This window comes from Trichomycterus rosablanca, chromosome 22 (assembly GCF_030014385.1).
Source record: "Trichomycterus rosablanca isolate fTriRos1 chromosome 22, fTriRos1.hap1, whole genome shotgun sequence".
Classification (NCBI taxonomy): Eukaryota; Metazoa; Chordata; class Actinopteri; order Siluriformes; family Trichomycteridae; genus Trichomycterus; species Trichomycterus rosablanca.
In genome coordinates, this window is record NC_086009.1 from 20,215,093 (window position 1) to 20,237,791 (window position 22,699).

The 22,699-nt window shown below is 41.4% G+C and overlaps 1 protein-coding gene across 1 annotated transcript; it reads left to right on the forward strand.

Annotated features, from left to right (window-relative positions):
* The first annotated feature begins 1,156 nt into the window (after positions 1-1,156).
* prdm1b (PR domain containing 1b, with ZNF domain) lies at positions 1,157-16,508 on the forward strand. The gene is made up of 7 exons (XM_063019047.1): positions 1,157-1,360; positions 3,378-3,613; positions 8,604-8,723; positions 10,483-10,735; positions 14,339-15,171; positions 15,258-15,386; positions 15,917-16,508. Exons 1-7 carry the CDS (start codon positions 1,354-1,356, stop codon positions 16,397-16,399), a joined length of 2,061 nt encoding a protein of 686 aa, XP_062875117.1. The 5' UTR covers positions 1,157-1,353; the 3' UTR covers positions 16,400-16,508.
* Positions 16,509-22,699: the final 6,191 nt, after the last annotated feature.

Sequence of the window (22,699 nt, forward strand, 5' to 3'; positions counted from 1 at the left end):
TTCCTCCAGGTGCTCCAGTTTCCATTCCACAGTACAAAGATGTGCAGTGAGATTAATTGGAGATACTAAAAAGTTCCCCTAGTTATGTGTGTGTGTGTGTGTGTGTGTGTGTATGTGTGTGTATGTGCCCTGTAATGGGAGGGCATCCAGTGAATCGTACTCACTGCGACCCTGACCAGGATAAAACAGTGGTAAAACAGCGATAAATGAATGAATGAAAACACCACTACATGCCGGTCAGATGTAGACTTTAATTCTAGACCTTATAAGGATGCTATTATGCATCATTATAGTATAATATCTGCATAGGATGCTCAGGTGGCACAGCGGGCACTGCTGCTGAGATCTGGGGGTCCAGGGTTCGAATCTCAGTGGCTCTGTTAGCCAGTAAGGCGTCTACTTGGACAAGATTGGCTAATGTCTGTGGTCGGTGGCCGAAATAGTCTAGCCATTTGTCAGTGCACTTGTCAGGGGGTTCTTAGTGCCAGCCCCAAGCCTGGATGGAAATAGGAGGGCTGTGTCAGGAAGGGCATCCGGCGTAAAATCTGTGTCATGTCTGGTATAAGGACCAGATCTGCTGGTTGTATGTGGACTAATACTAGATTTTTTAGGTTTGATTGTAGTAAAAAATTCACAATAAGCCATTTTGATTGGGACGCAGGATTAAACCTGTTATTATGAACGATCACAGTCGATGTGAAAGAATCATTTCTAATAAGTTATATTGTCATTACTTTTTTTTACTTCAGAAAAGTGCTGAGAAGTGAAACAGTTATAAAACAAGTCGAATAAATAAATAAGTTAGAAAAGGAAGAGCCGCAGACGAGCGTCTGAGCTTCAGTGATCTTCGACCTGCTCCAGTTTTCCAAGCCAATGAAAGTGGGTCACCGAGGAGTCTGTCTGAATACTGGTGACCATTAAAGGTAAATGAAAAAGTAGGTGAGTGAGTGATGTGTGACTGATGTGTGTGTGTGGGGGGGGGTTGTTGCTCATTAAGTGTACCAGTTAAGAAACAAGTCAGGGGTGAGTAATTTTTAGCCGTGTCCCCCATCACTACCATCTGCTTTCTCTTCTTAACTCTTCCCCCATTCTAATCATCTGACGCTGGCTTTGTCTACAAACGGTGGCACTTGTTGTTCCTGCTGGATTTTCTTGGCCTAATCCTGAAAGTCACATGACCCCGGATCTCGCTGATTGGACGGTCGTGGGTACTCAAAAGCCCGGCGCAGGGCAGAAACTGGCAGTTAAGGTGACGAAGGTGTGATAGACTGGAATTAAGAGCAGCGAGAGAACGAGACAGAAGGAGAAGATTCTCAACTAAATAAAGGAAATGAAGATCCAGCAGATAAATAAATGTCAGGTAAGATGGATGGATGGATGGATGGATGGATGGTTAAACGGATGGAAGGATGGATGGATGGTTGGTTAGATGGATGGATGAATAAATGGATGGATGATTGGATGGATGGATGGTTGGTTGGTTGGTTAGATGGATGGATGAATAAATGGATGGATGGATGGATGGATGGATGGAAGAATGGTTGGTTGGTTAGATGGATGGATGAATAAATGGATGGATGGATGGATGGATGTTTGGTTGGTTGGTTAGATGGATGGATGAATAAATAAATAAATAAATGGATGGTTAAACGGATGGATGGATGGTTGGTTGGATGGATGAATAAATGGATGGATGGATGGATAAATAAATGGATGGATGATGGATGAATAAACAGATGGAAGGATAGATGGATGGATGGATGGATGGATGGATGGTTGGATGGATGGATAGATGGACAGAGAAAACAGATATAAACACAAAGATGGATAGATAGATAGATGGATATCAGACATAAAGATGACTGTTCATCCACCTGTCCTGTAAAACTCACACAATGAACTGTCTGTGACTGAAGCTCCTGCCATTTACAACTTTTTTCCTTTGGATTTATGGATGCAAGCTCTTCTGGATGCAGCTCTTCTGGATGCAAGACTTGGTGTGGAGATCCACCAAGTGAAGAAGAAGACACTTGGATGACAGATTAAACGTTTCTCCAGACCAGGTTTTGTGTCCAGATGAACTGAGTCAACTTTGTGAAGCTGGAAAAATAAAATAAATAAATAAATAAATGAGAGGATAAATCTAGTCCAGGGAAAAATGTTTTAAATGGCAGGAGCTTCAGTCACAAACAGTTTATTAAGGTTTTACAGGACAGTTTAATGGACTGATGGATGGTAGAACACAGAATAACTGATAAATGGATGATAGATGAATAGAATAGTTGGATGAACCAAATTTAATATTGAAAATGAGAGCGATTGATATAAAATGTGGGTTTTTTTTGCAAACATACACCATTTTGTTGAAACCTTTGGTAGCTGGGCTTGTAGATGTGCTGTAAACATGACCAAACTGGGTAAACACTTTTGTGAATGGTGTGATATCATTCAAACTAGAGGAAATACTTGGTTTCTGATATGACTTACCCAAGTGTTGCCAATCATATGATCACTGCGTCCTAGTCACAGCTATTTTTAACTGGATATTCTGGTCTGGTGGGTGTGAGTTCCTCATAAGCATATGGTGAATCTTTGTTTACTTGTTATTACTTCTTATTTACTGAAGGGTAAATAAGAAGAACACGACTTCTGCTGAAATTCAGAAGTATTCTGCCTGTTAGCACGATGCACGCTGGGTATGTAAATTTGCGGCGGGTGTTGAAAGATGGATACGAGTCCTGTCCTGAAGGCATCGTCCACCTCAAGCATCACAAACACGCCCATAATTCCATAATTCTATCATTCTGGCTGCCAGGATATTACAGCTGTGTGGATCATGAGAGTTGCTTCTGTCCAGCGTTTAATACTGAACATGTTTTAAATGATTTACCTACCGAGTCTTCGTCTAGTTTGTACGAGCGTCACAGTGATTCCGACTGCAGCCTCGTCTGACTCCTTTGCCAATCCGAAACCAGTCCGTATTGTTGAGAGTGCATGATGACTTCCTGGGCTGTTATATATGTTATATATTATTATTTATGGATGTTTTGTGCATAAACACAAAACACAGACACAATATTGTACACTCACATGTGTTCATGTTTACAATAGTTTATAATAGTGTTTATAATAGTTTATTATATTACATATCACATATATTTATTCATTCTGTTTATTCTATCTATCTATCTGTCTGTCTTTCTATTTATCTAACTATTTGTCTGTCTGTCTATCTGTCTGTCTATCTATCTGTCTGTCTGTCTGTCTATCTTTCTATCTATCTGTCTGTCTGTCTGTCTGTCTATCTATTTATCAATCATTCTGTCTGTCTGTCTGTCTGTCTATCTATGAACATAAACGTTTTTCTCTCTCTGTAGATGTACAGCTTTACCGTATAACCCTAAGAGAACCAAAGCATCACAAACCGAGTAATCAGGACGTGATGAAGCTGGATCAGTATCTGGAGAACCTGAGTGAATGGAAGGAGACAGACTTCGCCCTGAACTGCACCTACGTCGTTCACGATCAGCCGTCCGAACCGGATTTCAGCCTCCCTAAAGCCATGACGTCCATCCCTCGTAACCTGACCTTCTACTACAACTCTGACAACGAGGTAGCTGATGCTTTAACTTCTCATCTATTAGAAATCACTTTAGATAGAACCACTTGATGTTAAGGTTTTTAGGTAGAAGATTACATTTTGTATGTATACACACATACAGCACAGTGATGGCTTTACTTTTGGGGTCAGACTGCAGGGTCAGCCAGTTATACATCACCCCAGGAGCCGATAGGGTCAAGGGCCTTGCTCAAGGGTCCTACAGTGGTTGCTAGGCAGAGCCAGGATTGAAACTCTTGACCATTTTCAAGATTGATATCGCAAAGTCCACTAAGCTACAACTGTCCCTTATACCAGTACCTTGGTATTTTGGTAAATGAGTTCCATACCTTGATATTTTTATGGTATTTAAGTGTAAACAGGATGCTGGAAAAGCTGGAAGCCCAGCCGCTCTGTAGCTGAGTGTATGTCTGTAAAGCTTTGACTGGACATCAGTAACTGAGTGTATATCTGTAGGGCTTTGACTGGACATCAGTATCTGTGTGTATATCTGTAGGGCTTTGTCTGGACATCAGTAGCTGTGTGTATATCTGTAGGGCTTTGTCTGGACATCAGTAGCTGTGTGTATATCTGTAGGGCTTTGTCTGGACATCAGTAACTGAGTGTATATCTGTAGGGCTTTGACTGGACATCAGTAGCTGAGTGTATATCTGTAGGGCTTTGACTGGACATCAGTAGCTGTGTGTATATCTGTAGGGCTTTGTCTGGACATCAGTAGCTGTGTGTATATCTGTAGGGCTTTGACTGGACATCAGTAGCTGAGTGTATATCTGTAGGGCTTTGTCTGGACATCAGTAACTGAGTGTATATCTGTAGGGCTTTGTCTGGACATCAGTAGCTGTGTGTATATCTGTAGGGCTTTGACTGGACATCAGTAGCTGTGTGTATATCTGTAGGGCTTTGTCTGGACATCAGTAACTGAGTGTATATCTGTAGGGCTTTGACTGGACATCAGTAGCTGTGTGTATATCTGTAGGGCTTTGTCTGGACATCAGTAACTGAGTGTATATCTGTAGGGCTTTGACTGGACATCAGTAGCTGAGTGTATATCTGTAGGGCTTTGACTGGACATCAGTAGCTGAGTGTATATCTGTAGGGCTTTGACTGGACATCAGTAGCTGAGTGTATATCTGTAGGGCTTTGACTGGACATCAGTAGGTCAGTGTGACGCAGCCAGGAATAGAAAATCACTTTCAGGTGACGTGACTGCTGATTCATCCTAATCTCATCAACTCACTCACTCCTGGTTTCCATTCTCAGCCGCCCCCTCTCTTCTCTTTCATTATCTCTACATCCCAAAGTTTCTTTCATTTTGCCTTAACTGTCAAGATGAGTGTGTGTGCATGTGTGTGTGTGTGTGTGTATGTGTGTTAAAGTTCTTGCCTAAAAACATTAACCTGTGTAGCACTGTTAGCATTGTAAAAGCTGCTGCTAGATCCGACTCAGTTTCAGAACTGAAGTACACGTCCAGTACATGTCCAGGCTTGCGCACTATAACGTTTTATTGTTGTCCTACATGATTATACCCATTCATTCATCCATCCATCTATCTATCTATCTGTCTGTCTGTCTGTCTGTCTGTCTGTCTGTCTGTCTGTCTATCCATCTATCCGTCCATCCTTCCATCTGTCTGTCTGTCTGTCAGTCTGTCTATCTATCTGTCTGTCTGTCTATCATGATTATATCATCCATCCATCCATCCAATCTATCTATATATCTAGCTGTCTGTCTGTCTGTCTGTCCATTTGTCCGTCTATCTATCTATCTATCTATCTATCTATCTATCTATCTATCTATCTATCTATCTATCTATCTATCTATCTATCTATCTATCTATCCATCTATCTATCATGATTATATCCATCCATCCATCTATTATATCTATATTTCTGTCTGTCTATCTATTTATTTGTGTATATATATATATATATATATATGTATGTGTGTGTGTGTGCCAGTATTTATAGTGAGCATTAATAACAGGGTGAGAAGTAAACATACTGTTTTTACTGACAGGAACAACACCAAGCTTAACATCATATGCAGGAAAATGCAGAATCTGCGTGTTCTTCAGTCGTTACTCATCCATGCTGGTAAATCTATAAATTAATGGTGATTCATTTTGGTAAAAGTGCATTTAGCCGATAATGTCCATGCAGACGCCCGACCGGCTGATAGCACCACTGAGATTTGAACCCTGTAGTGGACTAGCATACTTTACCTTTACGTATATACTCATTTTAATTAGCTGTCATTATGTGTCGTCCAGCCTGTAAATGATATCCAGGTACTTTAAATACATCTCTAAGCAAAACATGGTCAAATTAAATTGATATTTTGGCCGTTTCACCTTCTCTGCATGTTTCACACATACTTTTAAATTGTATTCAGTCTTTGCTGTGGTTTTATTTAACTTCCTTCCCCCTCCATGCGAACGCCATCTCCCTTTCACACTCTTGTACTCTGTGATTATTGGTGCACACACACACACACACACACACACACACACACACACGTGTTTGTTCCTCTCTGTTGTTTTGGTAAAAATCCCCGCGAATGCTGTGCATTTTGAGGAATCCGTGAGGACGTTGTCGGGTCTGGATAGAAGCCGTAGGAGGAAACGCTCGTGCACACCGACCCGAACACGAGTTTCTCACACTTTCACCGGAGAGACTCGGCGCTCAGCGTCACCGCAAATATCTCTGCCGGCGTGAACTCGGCCCGTCTCGTTTCTCTCTTCCCTTTCTCTCTTTCTTTTCTCGTTTCCTTTTTTGACTCCTTCATGCAAATGCAAACCATCTCTGACCATCGAGGCGCCGTTAGAGAGCGACGCTTCACCATTTCACGCGCGTTCTGACTGTAACGACTCGACGAGCGCCAGGGGTTTTGCTCACTTCCCATTCGAGAGGAGTCTTTTTCTCTCCTGTGCTTTCCTTGTTCATCTTTTTTGCCGCCTTGATTCGGTACGAGCGTCACTCGCTTGCGATAGTGAAGCGTGTGAAAAGAAAATACAAAACTTCCTGGAAGTCCAACAATCCTCTGTGATTCCTGGACAGCCCCTGTAAAGCATATGACATGGCGTTTAGAAATTACCTGCTCAGAAAGAGAGAGATGGAATTGTGGGAAACTGTCCGGGAGTTTACTGTGCTTTTGTGTGCTTTTGGTACAGACTTTGTAGAATATGATACACATACACTGTACAGACAAAAGTATTAGGACACCTGTTCTAATTTTTGAATCCATGTGTTTCAGCCACAACAGTTGCTAACAGGTGAAATTAATCAATCATATAAAGCAAATGATATGCTTCTAAATTTGCAGCAACACTTTAGGGAAGGTCCTTTCCTGTTCCAGCATGTCTGTGCCCTGTGCACATAAAGAAAAGCTCAGTTTATGGCAGTTGTAGCCTAGTGGTTCAGTTACTGGACTAGTAACTGGACTAGGAAAGGTCATCACTGCCAGGTTGCCACTGTTGGGCCCTTGAGCAAGGCCCTTAACCCTCAATTGCTTAACTCAACAGCTCTGGAATGAACTGGAACACCAACTAAGGCTCGCTTTAGTCGACTGGTCAGCAGAGGCCACACTTGTCCCTCCCTCTACAGACCCTCGTGTCTGTGCAGGTGCCCGTCCGGCTGATAACAGAGCCGTATTGTACAAGCACGTTTCTCCTTCAGAATGCGTAGCGTCCACACCTACTCCGACAAACCAGCACGTTCTTGTTTACGCCACCACAAACATCCAGTTTTTCCGTTCTATTGTTTTTATTAACTATAAATATTATTCTATTGTTTTAGTAACTGATCTATTAGCAGGAATTCCGTTTTAATTAACACACATGTCAAATAGCAAATATTTTCATGTTCACCACACAGGTCCTGTGATCAATAACGCACTGTAACAATAACGCATTATTTAAAGAATTACCACAGAAATCAACCACACCACAATAAACACATAAACATACCACAAAGAAAAATCGTTTTTACTTTATGAACTCACTTTAATACAAGTGGAATTCAACTGAAACCAAAACAATCCTTCGCACGTTATTTTTCTTTCGACTGCTCCCATATTCAGCGGATCTGGTCTTTCATGCCTAATGCTCTATCCTAAGCACCTTCCAATGGATAGGCATTTTATATGGTCAAAAGTATTTGGACACCGGGCCATGAGCTGACTGGACATCCCATTTAAAAACAAGTGCTATTAAAATAGATCGACCTCTGTGTGATCTTTTTAGCTAGAACGACAGCCGATCTTAGTCAGACGCTTTTATCCAAAGTGACGTACAGTACTGTGACAGTATATTGTCTAAGCAATTGCTCAAGGGCCCAACAGTGGAAACCTGGCAGTAATGGGGCTTGAACCAATGACCTTTTGATTACTAGTCCAGTACCTTAACCACTAGGCTACACTTGCCCTAAAGTCTCCTCTGTTACATTGGCATGTAGCGAGAGCTTTAATCCAAAGTGACTTACTTACTTACTTATGACTGAATCCAGTTTAAGAAATTGAGGGTTAAGGGCCTTGCTCAGGGGCCCAACAGTGGCAACTTGGCGATGGTGGGGCTCTATGTGAGCCGTTCTTTTGAGAAGGCTTCTCACAAGACTTTGAAGCGTGTCTGCGTGTGGGAATTTGTGCCTGTTTTGTAACAGGAAAGATGATGGCAATCAGTTGATGTTCCGGTCCATTCCAGAGCTGCACAGGGGCATGGTTATGCTGGAACAGGAAAGGACCTTCCCTTAACTGTTTCTGTATATATATTTTTATATATTTAATTGTAAATGTGCGTAAGTAAGAGCGTAGTGGGTAATTCATCAGTATAGACACAGACAGGCAGATGGAGGAGCCTGAGGAAGCATTTGGAAGTGTGTTTTTACCAGATAGGTGCAGGTGAAAAGAAGCGGTCCGTCATGAGTGGAGGTCTGCAAATACGACTAAGCTGGGCTAAAAAATGTGATATATCTGATGTATTGCTCTGCAGGTGACCGGTGTGTTCAGTAAGGAGTACGTCCCCCCTGGCACACGCTTCGGACCCCTGCAGGGGGAAATCTACGCCAAAGAAAAGGTGCCACCTCATGCCAACAGGAAGTACTTCTGGAGGGTAAGTGGTGTGGTTTCATTCATGCTGCCACACAGGCGGCTGTTTTAACCATGTCGCCGAACCGGTTCTTTAAAAAAAAAACAGAACTTTGAAAGGAATTTTTTCAAAGCCCGCATGCCGCGCGCCACACGACGTCCCTCAGGCATCGCTGGAAAAAACAGAGGAAGTTCTGAAGTGCCAGTCTTATCCGCCGCCGTGGATTCCCGGTTTCTGAATCGCCCGGTGCCGACATCGAGCCTTTTTTAGGAAGTTTGACTTCCTGTGCTGGTGTGTGTGTGAATTCTGAGGCACACTGAACGCCACTACGGTCGTCAACATGCACTCAGACGGGGGTAAAAGGGAGAGTGGGGGGGCGACCCGGCGGTCTCGTGTTCGACCTGTTTGGCTCTGTCTATGAACCGCACTTTCGTTTTTATGAGCCAGCGTGCGGCTTGTGGCTTGACGGTGTCGGTTTTCATTCACCTGCTCGACACGGCGTTTAGTCGCTTCTCCTCGCGTGTAGACGTACGTGACCGCGCGGGTGTGACGGATCATGAGCCACTCTGGGTTTTCCGCCTCTGACTTTGTTTCCTCAGGGCTCACCGGTGCCCTTTTCTTCCATCATTTCCTGTAAAGTTTGTCTTCACTTCCTGCCTCTTTTGAGATGCACTTACCGCAGGTGTGTGTTCTCTTAAATCGCTCTATGGATCAAACTTCACTCATAATTATATGCTTAGCAGGTGATTTATTGGCGCACACACACACATACACGCGCACTCTCACTCTCAGGTAGGCGGAGACGCCCGAGGAACCATGTGCACCGTGTTTTTGTTTTTTTTTCTCCTCTTGGACCCGCCCCATCTGTATTAAAGGTGGTGATTTTGACACAGCACTGACAGAAAGAGAAACACACACACACACACACACACACACACTCATACGGGCGTCACACTGCTAGACACATTCTGCTAGACAGCTGCTCTCACGCAGACACTCGGCGTTCGGACGGCAGACAGCAGACAGAAGGAGCCGGGCATGAAGAGCACGCCATACATGGCAGAGGTGAATAATGCCACTTTGGCATCTTGCTGCTTTTGTGGATCTGGCACCTCTGGATGGGAAATATGTTCTTATATCTGTGTAATTATTATGTAGTAAAGGCTGGTATTGAAAACTTGTGGAGACTATCAAGAGGTCTAAAGAATCCTGGTTTTTCTCCAATGATTTATTACTTTTATTATTTATTATTATTTTCATTAGTCTTACTAGCTTTATGTAAAAAATATTACTGATATTTCCATTTGTTATTCAAAGATTAGTGTTTACAGTTTTCAGTTGTTTTTCTACTTTATAGACGAGCTATCCAAAGATTTTACTCTTTGAGGTTTTAATATTCTTTTTATTATTATTTACTATTTTAATATTTAATAAAATATTTTTTTTTAAATAATTTGTATTATTTATTTTTTATTTTGTTTTATTTTATTATTTATTTATTAATTAATTAATTTATTTTATTTATTTATTTTAAAATTTTTAAATTGCTGTATTGTTTGACAAAGACTCATCCTAGCACATCGTGAGCTGTTTAATATCACCTGTCCAGTGATTTTTGGCTTTTCATTTCAAACTTTACTATAATCTATATTTAAATGTTTATGATTTTAATGTCCTGCATCGATACCGATACGTATTAAGCCAAAGAAATTTTAACAAATTTTAATAAACAGTTAGCAGAAGACCAGACTGAATGTGTCTAACGACGATCTACTCTCACCAGATTTACTCTGACGGACAGCTTCACCACTTCATCGACGCCTATGACGTGCAGCGGAGCAACTGGATGCGTTACGTCAACCCGGCGCACACGCCGGCCGAGCAGAACCTGGTGGCCTGCCAGAACGGCCGGGATGTTTTCTTCTACTCCATCCGGCCTGTGGAACCGGGGCGTGAGCTGCTGGTGTGGTACAGTCCGGAGTACACCAAGAGGCTGTGCGGGCACGCTTATGAACACACGGACGGCGTCAAGACAAGTGAGTGATCGTATATATGAGAGACGAAATACAAAGATCCGTAATAGTCCAGAGTTTCACCTGTTGTCCTAAATGTTTTTACTTCTAACCAACCTGAACCGTATCTGATTCATTTTAGCTTTTAAAAGTAAAAAATTTTTAAGTTTTTATTATTACTATTATTTTATTATTAGTATTTATTATTATTATTATTATTTTGTTATTATTTATTATTATTAGTAGTAGTAGTAGTAATAGTATTTTATTATTATTATTTTGTTATTATTATTATTTATATTATTTTGATATTATTATTTTGTTATTATATTATTATTTATTATTAATATTATTATTATTGTTATTATTATGAAAAATTGAAGCAAGGTATTATAAAAAATGGTTGGAATTTTATATATATATGAGGACATTTATGGTGGTATGTAGTGGGAGCTCAGCGGTTAAGGTACTGGACTAGTAATCAGAAGGCTGCCGGGTCAAGCCCCACCATCGCTTCTAATCAAGGCCCTTAATTCCTCAAGCTGTATTCAGTCATAATTGTAAGTCGCTCTGGATTAAAGTGTCTCCTAAATGCCGTGAATGGAAACATAATTCTAATTAAATACCAGTGCATACAGCAAGCTAATGAAAACTTCAGTTCGATTCTGATTTTCATACAGTCGCTTGTACAGATGTTGAGACCTTTAATGTAACCACATTAAATATAGAGATGAGAATCACTGAGCTCTATCATTTTTACTTTGCTTGATTTTGTTTAAGGTGCACAGACATGCCTCGTCTCATCCCTCCACATCTAAACTGCATTTGTTATTATTTAGCGGCCGGCGTGTGTGAGTGTTTGGGTCAAAGTGCTCAGAGTGCGTCTCATAATTTCACCTCCATCAGAACAGAGAAAGTTGTCTCACCCAGCCCACGTCGTAAGCGCGTAATTAATTTCAGGGCTGAGCTTCTAACGTCTTTATCTTTTTCTCATCTCCTCAGGACTGTAAATGAAAGTGTGTGTGAGAGTGTGTGTGTGTGTGTGTGTGTGTATGGGTGTGATGTGACTGAACGCTTGCGTCTGAACAGAAACCTTTAAGTCAGTCAGTCAGTGTCTTTCTCACATCGATACATCCTGCCAGACAATAAGCTTCAGTCTGACCGTTTCCTGTGCTATTCAGCGCTCAGACAGAACGACGCAGCGAGAGTCGGTGTGTGTATTCAACACGTTTAGAATCGCGCTAAGCCGTCAGCTGAGTCATGCCGCCGAGCGAGACTTCTGAGCCTGTGACTCTCTCTGTTTTCAGACAATGGCTCTTAATTACGGAACGTCCCCGTGCAGGAAGCAGCTCCTTGCCCGAGCTTTGTTCAGCGCTTTCCTTAAAGAGTCTTTCTCTGAAGAGTCGCACGCCGATTCGGCCGCTTCACTTTTACTTCCTGAATGAGATTCTGAGAAGTCCGAGTCAAGTGCCGTCGACTTCTTGGCACGTCCGTCGATGTTTAAATGGAACGCCATGTATACGTTGAGAGTCTGAATCATTACGGCTCTCTTCATTAGCAGGGTGTTTTTTTTTTCTTGTTGACCGAGAGTCACCTGAGGATAGCTCAGCATTAGAGACATTTCGAAACTCTGAGGGAATTCCTCAGGTCAGATTTAGGTTTAGTGCTGAGTTCAGACCTAAATGCGTGTACGGTTTCGGTCCGTTCGAAGTTCATTTTTAGTTTTCTGTCTGCGGGTCATTTACATATGTGGCATTTAGCAGACGCTTTTATCCAAAGCGACTTACAAACATGACTGAATACAATTCGAGCAATTGAGGGTTAGGGGCCTTGCAACCTGGCGGTGGTGGGGCTTGAACCTGCGACCTTTCGGTTACTAGTCCAGTACCTTAACCACTAGGCTACTTACAATTATGACTGAATACAGTTTGAGCAATTGAGGGTTAGTGGCCTTGCTCAGGGGCCCAACAGTGGCAACTTGGTGGTAGTGAGACTTGAGCGGGCAACCTTCCGATTATTAGTCCAGTACCTGCTTTTGTGACCTGCGTTCAAAGCTGTTTCTTGTCATATTACCTTCCATATAGTTTCCATTCTCTTGTGTTTCCTCTGGGTTTAGAGCTAAACTCCCCCTCCCAAAAAACATGCAGAAGGTGGATTGGCTACTCTAAACTACCCCTAGATTAAAGTTAGTGATGAATGTGAGTGAGACGCCCTGCAATTAATCTGATTCCCTTTCCTCTGTCTCATTTAGGATGTATTCTTTTATCCAAAGCGACTTACAATTATGACTGAATGCAGTTTGAGCAATTGAGGGTTAAGGGCCTTGCTCAAGGGCCCAACAGTGGCTGGTAGTGAGGCTTGAACCTGCAACCTTCTGATTATTAGTCCAGTAGCTGTTTTTGTGATGTGGGTTTGAACCTGCCTGAATGGTATCTATTCTCTTGTGTTTCCTCTGGGTTTTGAGCTACACTTCCCCTCCCAGAAGGTAGATTGGTTTCTTTAAATTGTCCAAGTTAGTTAAGGATGTGAGTGAGATGCCCCCAATGAATCCGAATGAATTCCCACAGTCTCATTTAGGATGTATTCTAGCCTCGTGCTCAGTGTTTGAGTGTAACGCTGGATCCACTTTGATCCTGATCAGAACTGAGATTATTAAACATGAATAATTACGAGTAACATGAGCAGCCAACAGGATTGATAATCTGATTATGAAATCTCAGATTTAGGGTTGTTTTCATCTGTTGTCATGTGTCAGCAGATGAAGTGACCAGTCATGGTACATTTGATTGGCTGGGATTTTTATTTAGTCACCTGATGATGGATCAGCCTGACAGGAATGACCTGAGTTTGGACTGGAATTTCCAAAATCTGGTCCAGTTCAGATCTCACAGGGTTTGAAAGTGAAGATCCTGATTTTCTCTGGTTACTAGAATTTTTTATTTCTTGAACGTGTGCAAATTCTTGGTTTGCTTACCCAGTCTGACCATTTTCACTTTCCTGTCTGACAAAACACAATGCCTGTAAAGGTTGCGCCACATCGGTTCACAGCGGGTTTGAGGAACCGAGCCTTGACCACAAGGGCGATAATCTGTTTGTGAAATCTCCTCCGCCGCTTTGTGGAAGAGCGTAAACGACCGTAAGTGGCCGCTCTCCGTGAGCTGGCAGTTTTTTGACTCACTGACTTTCAGTGGCTTGGTGGTTTTCTGTTTACCTGCTCAGGGTGGCGGGATGGCACGGTTTTCGCTGGTATCAGAAGTCATTAAAGACATCTGCTGATGAAGTGAGTCAGCATGGTTTCTGACCGAGAAGTATGACTGCTACACGCTGTTCTCATACACACACACCCACAGCCTGGTGTACACCTCGTGAACTCCCACACGCCAGTAATCAAGGTGCTGCGTGATAGCGGTACTACTTCTTCATCAGATAGAAACTGCTGTGATATACGTCCTGCCTGTCAAAGCAAAACCGAAACACCAGCCGTTTACCATAAGTGAGGCAGAAAGGGAGAAGGTGACGAGTGGGTGTATGACGGTTGTGTTTTTGTAGGAGAGCAAGCTCCCCTGGTGATCCACAACCGGCTTTTGGTAACCTTTCTTTATTTCTTTCTTTCTTTCTTTCTTGTAGAGCACTTTGGCGGTGACGTGACTGAAGCTGGTCTGAAGACGCACCACCTGCCCAAGTGGGCCTGCCACCCCAAGCCGTCCTCAGATCCCTACGGTCCACAGAGTCTGGAAACAAAGAAAGAAAAAGATGCAGCTGAGGAAGATGACGAGAACATTGACGTGGAGGCCATCGAGAGGGACACTCCACCCAGCACGCCAGATACGAAGGTCCACACGGACGTCCCGCATGAACCGAAGCACAAAGCGCATCCTGATATTGTTTTTCAGTCAGTTTCCCCTCAACGAGACAATCTGCACCTCCAGGGCTTTCACAGTGAGAGGGAAAACCTGACTCAACCCTACGCTGTTCCACCTCACAGCTACCACCTCCTGCCTCCCTATGACCTTCACTACAACAGCTTGCTCGTGCCCCCGTACACACCACCCTTCCCCTCCATGCTGCCCCTCAGAGGACCTTTTTGCTACAACAAAATGCTGGCAAACGATCACTTGGCGTTTCCATCCCTGACCCCACCGGGCTTGCTCCCAAACTATCCCGCCCTGCACCCTCACACCAGCATGGAAGGGCGACCCCTGAACACCTCGCCTCCGCAGGGCGCCCCGGCCACCCCCGAACCTTCTCCGCAAGCGAAGCATTCATCAGACGAGGCCGTCAACCTCAGCCTTGCATCGTCGCCGAAAATGCGCTCTCTGACGTCCTCGCCGTCGTCTCTGTCCTCGCAGTACGGTCCGGGGTACAAGTCTCTGCCGTACCCGCTGAAAAAACAGAACGGCAAGATCAAGTACGAGTGCAACATCTGCTGCAAGACCTTCGGCCAGCTGTCCAACCTGAAGGTGAGTCGTTTCTGGTCCGACAGCTACATCATACACGCGGGTTTTATCCGATCTGGTTATTTACCGGGACGTGTTGTTGTTTACAGGTGCATTTGAGGGTACACAACGGTGAGCGGCCGTTTCAGTGTCAACTGTGCAAGAAAAGCTTCACCCAACTGGCTCACCTGCAGAAGCACCATCTCGTCCACACTGGAGAGAAACCTCACGAGTGTCAGGTGAGATGATTTTAGCTGTCGATTCATGCCGTAAAAATGTTCTATTTTTATATTACAGTCAGAGGAAGGTTACGAAAGACCAGCCGACAAGTATTATTGTATTATTGGGTTATAAGTGACAGTGAAAAATAGTTGCTGAGTGACATGGGTGTTTTAAAGATCATCCAGAGAAATGCTGGTGTGTGTCAGTCGTACACGGTGACACAAACCCGTACCATCATTTATCTGTGGGTACTTTCACCTAGTCCTTAAGCACGCTTAAAAAACTCTCTCCTTTGTTGTACATTGATCCAAACGGGTGTGTCAGTGGCGTCAACGAGAGTTTTTATTATACCATGAGCCACCCTCTCGGCCAAACGTGCGACTGCCTGGATGCAATAAACACGTCTGACTCGCCCCACACGTTCCACCACCATATAGGAAGTCCATTGTTGTTCAGCTTAAGGTCAGCTCCTGTTCGGTGAGCCTGCTTAGCATAACAAAAAGCTCTGGTTTATATGATGATCTGACCGCTGTTGACCCTCCCACAGGTGTGCCGGAAGCGCTTCAGCAGCACCAGCAACCTAAAGACGCACCTGCGCCTCCACTCGGGAGAGAAGCCCTACGAGTGCAAGGTGTGCGGCACCAAGTTCACGCAGTACATCCATCTCAAGCTGCACCGCCGCATGCACAGCTCCAGCGACCGGCCCCACCGCTGCCCGCTCTGCCACCTGGGTTTCCTGCATGACTTCTCCGTAAGGCTGCATTACCGCTCGGGCTACTGCACCCCCGACTCCCGGCCCAAAAGTCCAGCGCTGCTCCAGGCTGTGGAGACCCTCCAGCGATTCGACGTCAGCGCAGAGGCCGAGGCTCTCCCGGAGGACCCGTCCGAGGCCGAGGTGAACACTGCTTTCGAGAGGTGGCTGGAAAAGGACGACAGACCCGAGAGCGGGCACTTCAAAGCCTCGGTCGTGGAGCGCCAGCAGGATAGAGCCAGCGTGGTACGTTTTTGTGGTGAAGGAAGAGTAGATTGAGGAAGGAGCGAGGACTTGAATGGAAGTCAATGCCAAAATAAACCTCTCCATCGGTGTGAAGAGTGAGAGGACGGGAGCTAAACCGGACCAAGAATCACCAAATATATGGACGGCATTTCCAAAGACTTGCACATAATTGCACTTAAGCTTCTCTCCTGCTACAGAGAAAGCTATCACGTTAGCTAGAAAAATATTTGTGTTTTTTTTCAGCCTTTTTATTTGCAAATCTGTTATAAAAGCGTCTGTATTAATTTATTATCGTTTTACTGTTTGTGTTGGTTGTGTTATCGTATGAAGTTTAGGGTTTTGGCAGCTTTCGTTTGTGTTCTTTGTTAACAATGCTAATGCTAAAATGTTCACTAATACTTGAGCCTCTGGCTGTTTTTATTATTTTGTAAGATCTTTCTCAGGAAATTTTAGACGACAGTCGGTATGAAAATCGTACTTTGAACGAGGAAATATTTCAGGGAACTGTTGGGTTCGTGTGACCCAGCAGGTATCAGATTACTCTCTTTCACTGAAGTTTCTCAGGAACAGCCTTAACAAATAAACAAAATTACTCTATATGGCAAAAGTATGTGGACACCACATGTTTCACAAATTCACAAACAAATAATTTGCTACAGACTTTGTAGCAACCCTGTTGAGCCTGTTTGGAATGAGTTGGAACACAGACTGTGTGCCAGACCTTGTGCCTGCTCTTATGACAGAATGGTACCCATAGACACACTCCAAAATCCTGTAGAAAGGCAGAGAATACTTATTAATATTCATGTCTTCTCTTATTTACACCATATGGGCAAAAGTATTGGGACACCCCTTTAATTTTACATTTTAATTTGTGTGTTTTAGTCACAGCAGTTCAGTCACTAACAGTGATGTAAAGGAAATTATGTACTTCTCACTTTGCAGCAACAGTTTAGGGAAGGCTTGTTCCTGTTCCAGCACAAAGCAAGCTCTATAAAGACATGAAGTAAAGCTCAGTTCCAGGCACAAATTCCCACATTCGAAAAGATCACACAGAGGCTCATGGTCAGGTGTCCTAATACTTTTGGCTATATAGTGTAAATTCCCGAGCAGCAGATCAACAGAGCAGGAAGTGAAGTCGTTAATAACCTCAGGTGAAGGCTGAAATTGTCGCTTTAAGGGTAATTTATCATGAACTGGTGTAAATTGTAATTTATTTGTGGTTAGCGCTGGACGAAGCAGGATCTCGATCCAAGCGCAAGTTACTGTTACACAGAAACTTTATTACTTTATTTCTTTTTTATTTTATTTTGTACAGATCTTACGAGAAGTTACAACTTTAAAAAGTCGTATTTTTATGAAATGTTTGTAATGTAGCATCATTAAATATTACTTTTCAAATAAAAGTGTTTCATGTTTTTATTCTTTTACTTTTAAACATGCTGTAGTGGTACAAACTAAATTTTTTTACACTGTTTACATCATACATTTAATTTTACAATATACATTTTTAATATACATTTTTTATTATACATTTATGATTTAATTTTTTACATCATACATTAGAATTTATTTTTTACATTATACATTTATTGTTTACATTACACATTTATTTTTACATGATATATTTAGGATTTATTTTTACATGATATATTTAGGATTTATTTTTTACATTATACATTTATTTTTTACATTATATATTAATTTTTTACATTATACATTTATTTTTACATGATATATTTGCATTACATTATTTACATTATACATTTATTTTTTACATTACATTATTTACATTATACATGTAGGATTGTATTTTTGACCATGTTTGTACACTTTCTATTTCTATGTAATCTGCAACACAGAACATAGATTTGCAGAATTGTAGATTTTATCTAAAGTGATTTACAGTTGTGACTGAAGGATTAAGGGCCTTGCTCAGGGGCCTAACAGTGGCAACTAGGTTGTAGTGGGGAATTAAACTGGCTACCACTGGCCTGATTTTAGAAATTAACGTAAAAGTTAAATAAGTGAAGGGGTTATTATTTCAGTTTTATTTCACATTCTGGGTTTTTTTGGACGCTTTTCTGTGTACTAATACAAATACAGACTTATATACTGGTGTACTAATTCACTAGATCACTACCTGGACTAATCATAAAGAAATAATCACAAACTGAAGAGTGTTACAAAAAGCCCGGCCAACAAGTATTGAAGGATTATAAGTGACAGTGAAAATAGTAGCTGAGTGACATGGATGTTTAAACATCATCCAGGAGAAATGCTGTGAAACACCTTTGACTTTAAGTCTATATTTAGTAAATAAAACCTTATATTAACCCTCGTGTTGTCTTAAGGATCAAAAATAACCCACTAATGATTATCAGCAGATAAGATTCCCTTAATCTTATTTCAACCTGAGATCTGACTTTTCCAAGAGTGACCCCAGATCACAGTGTTTGTTTCTTTATGTAAAATGGGTTTGGCTTCTAATTTTTAATTCAACTTAATTTATTTAAGCTGCCTTATTTTAGGGGTTTAGTGAAGGCAGGTTATTTTTTTACCCTTAAGACAAGGGGGGTGTACAAAACGTAAGGACTACATAAAGGTTACGACTTTCCACTTGAGTTGTCTTGGACTCGACCGGTGTGTGCAAATTCTGCTGATCCGTGATTTTCCAGCAAGATTTCACAACATTCCGGAGAGAATCTCATGATGGTACTGAATGATTGATGTTCTCTGTATTCCTGGTGTTCCCAAAAATGCTTGATGGGGTTCAGCTCAGGTAACAGAGGAGGAAGGTTAATAGAAGCGAGCTCTCATGATCTGCTTTGGTCTTCAGATAAGTGTCTGAGGTTTGAGATTTGTAATATAAAAACACTAATATATTCAAGAAAAATGCAAAATAGAAGCATTTTAACCCCCACTGTCTTTTAATAATAGTACTTTTATATTAAAGTATAAGTTTACTTTTATTTATTAACTCTTGGTGTGGTTGGTTACTACACCGGGCTGTGGCTGCTGTTTCTCAGTCGGTGGAAGCGTGGTGAGAATAGCAGTGTGTGTGACAGTAAGTGGAGATGGAGAGAGCACACTTACAGTAAGAAATGGCTCATAGCCCTCAAGAGTGCTGCACTTATCGGTTTCCTCTCGACATATCCTCCCCCTGCTGCCTACGCATCGAGGGAGAGCCCCACCACACAACACACACACACACACACAAGCCTATACACCTTAGCCAAGGTGAGTGTGTGTGTGTGTCCTATGTGGATGCTGTAGAAGCCTGTCGATCAAACCACCAGCATGACCAGTTTCAGCTGTTCCGGCTTGGAATATTTATCGTTTTTATATTTCTATTTCTTTGAGAATGCTGGGGGTCGGTGCAAAAGGGCAGAAAGAAAGAAGTACAGTACATGTGAGAAATCTTAGAAAGAGCGAAACTGGCTTTGCTGTAAATGACAAAAGGAGATAGTGTGTGTGAGTGTGTGTGTGTGTGTGTGTGTGTGTGAGTGTGTGTGTGGGGGTGAGTGTGTAAGTGAGTGTGTGTGAGTCACTCAGATTACTATCGTTGTCTTCCTGCGTACTCTTGACTTGTTGCTTGTTCCATTAAGAGCAGTCAATGTGGTCGTTCTGTGAATCGCAGAACCCAGTTCCTATTCAGAGACAGAACGATTCCGAGACATAAGGAAACAAACACTGAGATGTTTTCTTTGTCTTTTTTACCAGAAAGGTGATCGCTTACGTGAAATCATGACATCTTACTAAGTACAACAGAGGCTACTTTTGATTTCGATGACCATGTAAAGACCCAGAATAACAAGCAAGAGAACCATGTTTATCACTGACTGTGCTGGAATGATTGTGAAAGAATTGTGTTTTTTATTCATTAAGTCATTCACTGCCTGTTTTACCACCTGCTTTATCCGGTGGGTCATACCCTTCTACATGCTGCTCTAGGAATTGTTTTTATAATGTTTTTTATTATAAATATTTACCCTCAAAGCTTTGAAAGGCCAAAGACGCTGCTGGCTGTCATTCCTAGTCACCTGACCTAAACCATATTGTGCATTTATGAGGAAAATGTGCAGATTTTTTTGCAGATAAAGTTGAGCATCTTGTCACATCACACGATTCTCTTTGGAATATCATGCTGGGAGAACATGGATAATCAGATTTAGGATGAACCTGTGAAGTCAGTTTCCATGCTGTCATTACAGCAAAAGAGAGAGTGTACCAGATTCTAAAAATCATATTTATAATCGTAATTCAGAATAGAATCATTTTACTAATGATCACAGATGTATGGCCTGGGCTGGATACCTACAATCCCCATTTCCAAAAACGCTGGGACGTTCTCGGACATTTTGCATATATACTATTTATAAAATAAGTCTTACACATACCCAAGGATGCTTAATTTCATTCACATGACTTAGATACAGTATTTATAATAATTCTTATTGTTTGTAATAAAATTATAATAAAGCTAACTGTTCAATATTCTTTAACTTGTGTCTCAGCCACTGTTGGGCCCTTGAGCAAGGCCCTTAACCATCTCTGCTCCAGGGGCGCCGTACAATGGCTGACCCTGCACTCTGACCCCAGCTTCCAAACAAAGCAGGAATATGCGAAGAAAGAATTTCATTGTACTGCATGTCTGTATATGTATATATGACAATTAAAGGCGTTCTATTCTATATGTAAAGAATCTCTATCTCTAATTCCTGGTTAGAATTTATTGGCTCTGTTCTTGTACTCTGCACAATGACAATAAAGTTGAATCTGATCTAATCAAATCTATTCTGTAATTACAGTGGAGGGGACAAGAACAATGTGTACTTATGGTTATTAAGTACTTATACAGTACTTTCAATTTATTTGTTCCTGTAATTGCGAGCTTTTCCAGCTCTGAGGCAGAGCCACCTTAAACTGTGATACTCCTTCCACCATGCTTCACATTTAAAACGATGTTTTGGAGTTTTTACACAGTCCTTTTGTGTGCTGAAAGACAAAAATAATACAAATAAGTACAGCATCTTCTCTGTACTTTTTGTTTAGTAATGATTTCATAGCATATCATGTCCTCAGTGCAAAAGTCAGGAACAAGGAATATTGTCTTGTCGGTCTCAACCTACCAGTATGGCATGACAGCATGACAGTGGCATTGTATTTAAATTAAATGCTCCTAAGATTCTCTATTACACCCTGATGACAAAGTTATTAATGACTCGATATAGAAAGTATTTAGCGGAGACGACTCACTGCCCTGCCTCAGTCCTGTCAGAGACCTGCTGTGTATAACAGGGTGTGAAATAGGAAACTGTAAAATCAAAAAGAAGCTCCTATTCAGTACAACAATCCAACCTAATGAAACAATGTGCGCACTTAATCCTTATTATTCAACAATACATTCTTATACAGCCACATAAAATGTATCATAACATCCTGTTCAACATGTTTTAATTTATTTTATTGTTTAATTGCTGACACATGAATTATTATTATTACACAGTGTTGATTCTTACTACAAATTGCTGTCTGTTTCTGAGCAGACTGTCTGTTCTACAGCTTCGTTTATTAGCTGTGTACCAGGCAGTCATCTGCAAGTCATTTCTTTGGAATTCTTTATTGAAGTTGCACTAAAACAGAATTGTAACCTGACAGCACAGGAAGATTATTAAAATACTTAAAATTCTGACGTTTTCAGAATACACATCATACGCACATATAAGTTTTATGACTTCTGGTGTTACTGCTGCTACTGATACCAGTGACAGTTCCAAATAAATGGTTATAAATAGTGGTTAAAATATGAATTGAACGCTGTAATGTTGAACATTAGAACATTTGGACCTAATTTCACTAACTAATGTGTACAAAATCCACCCAAAACAAACCTGTCTGATCTGCACTTATGTTTTCCATTACATATTCCTTCACTTTATACCTGTATATTTATCTAAACATGTTTCTTTAACTATGTGCCTTTAATTGCTGAAGCAGCTTGTTTGTTTACATTTATTCTCTTCTTTAAATGGGGAACCTCTAACTGCTTTAATGAAATGATGTTTAAAAGCTCAGAACGGTTTATTAGTGAGTCAAATCATTGTTTAAATTCTGTTATCAAATCTTTATTGTGTTTACATTAATACAAAAATACATTAATACACAAAAATACATTAAACAGAATAAGTATTTAAATATGATTTTATTAAAATTTATTTCTGTTAGTTTTTAGACTGAAATGACTTGCATAATTGGAATTCTAAATCAGCCAGTTTGTTTGATATATAATATGTTCACATATATTGTGACTTGTGTGTGTGTGTGTGTGTG

Coding starts and splice junctions, on each gene's coding strand:
- prdm1b (XM_063019047.1), top strand. Junction 3,614..8,603: donor ACTACAACTCTGACAACGAG/GTAGCTGATGCT, acceptor ATTGCTCTGCAG/GTGACCGGTGTGTTCAGTAA. Junction 15,387..15,916: donor AGAAACCTCACGAGTGTCAG/GTGAGATGATTT, acceptor ACCCTCCCACAG/GTGTGCCGGAAGCGCTTCAG.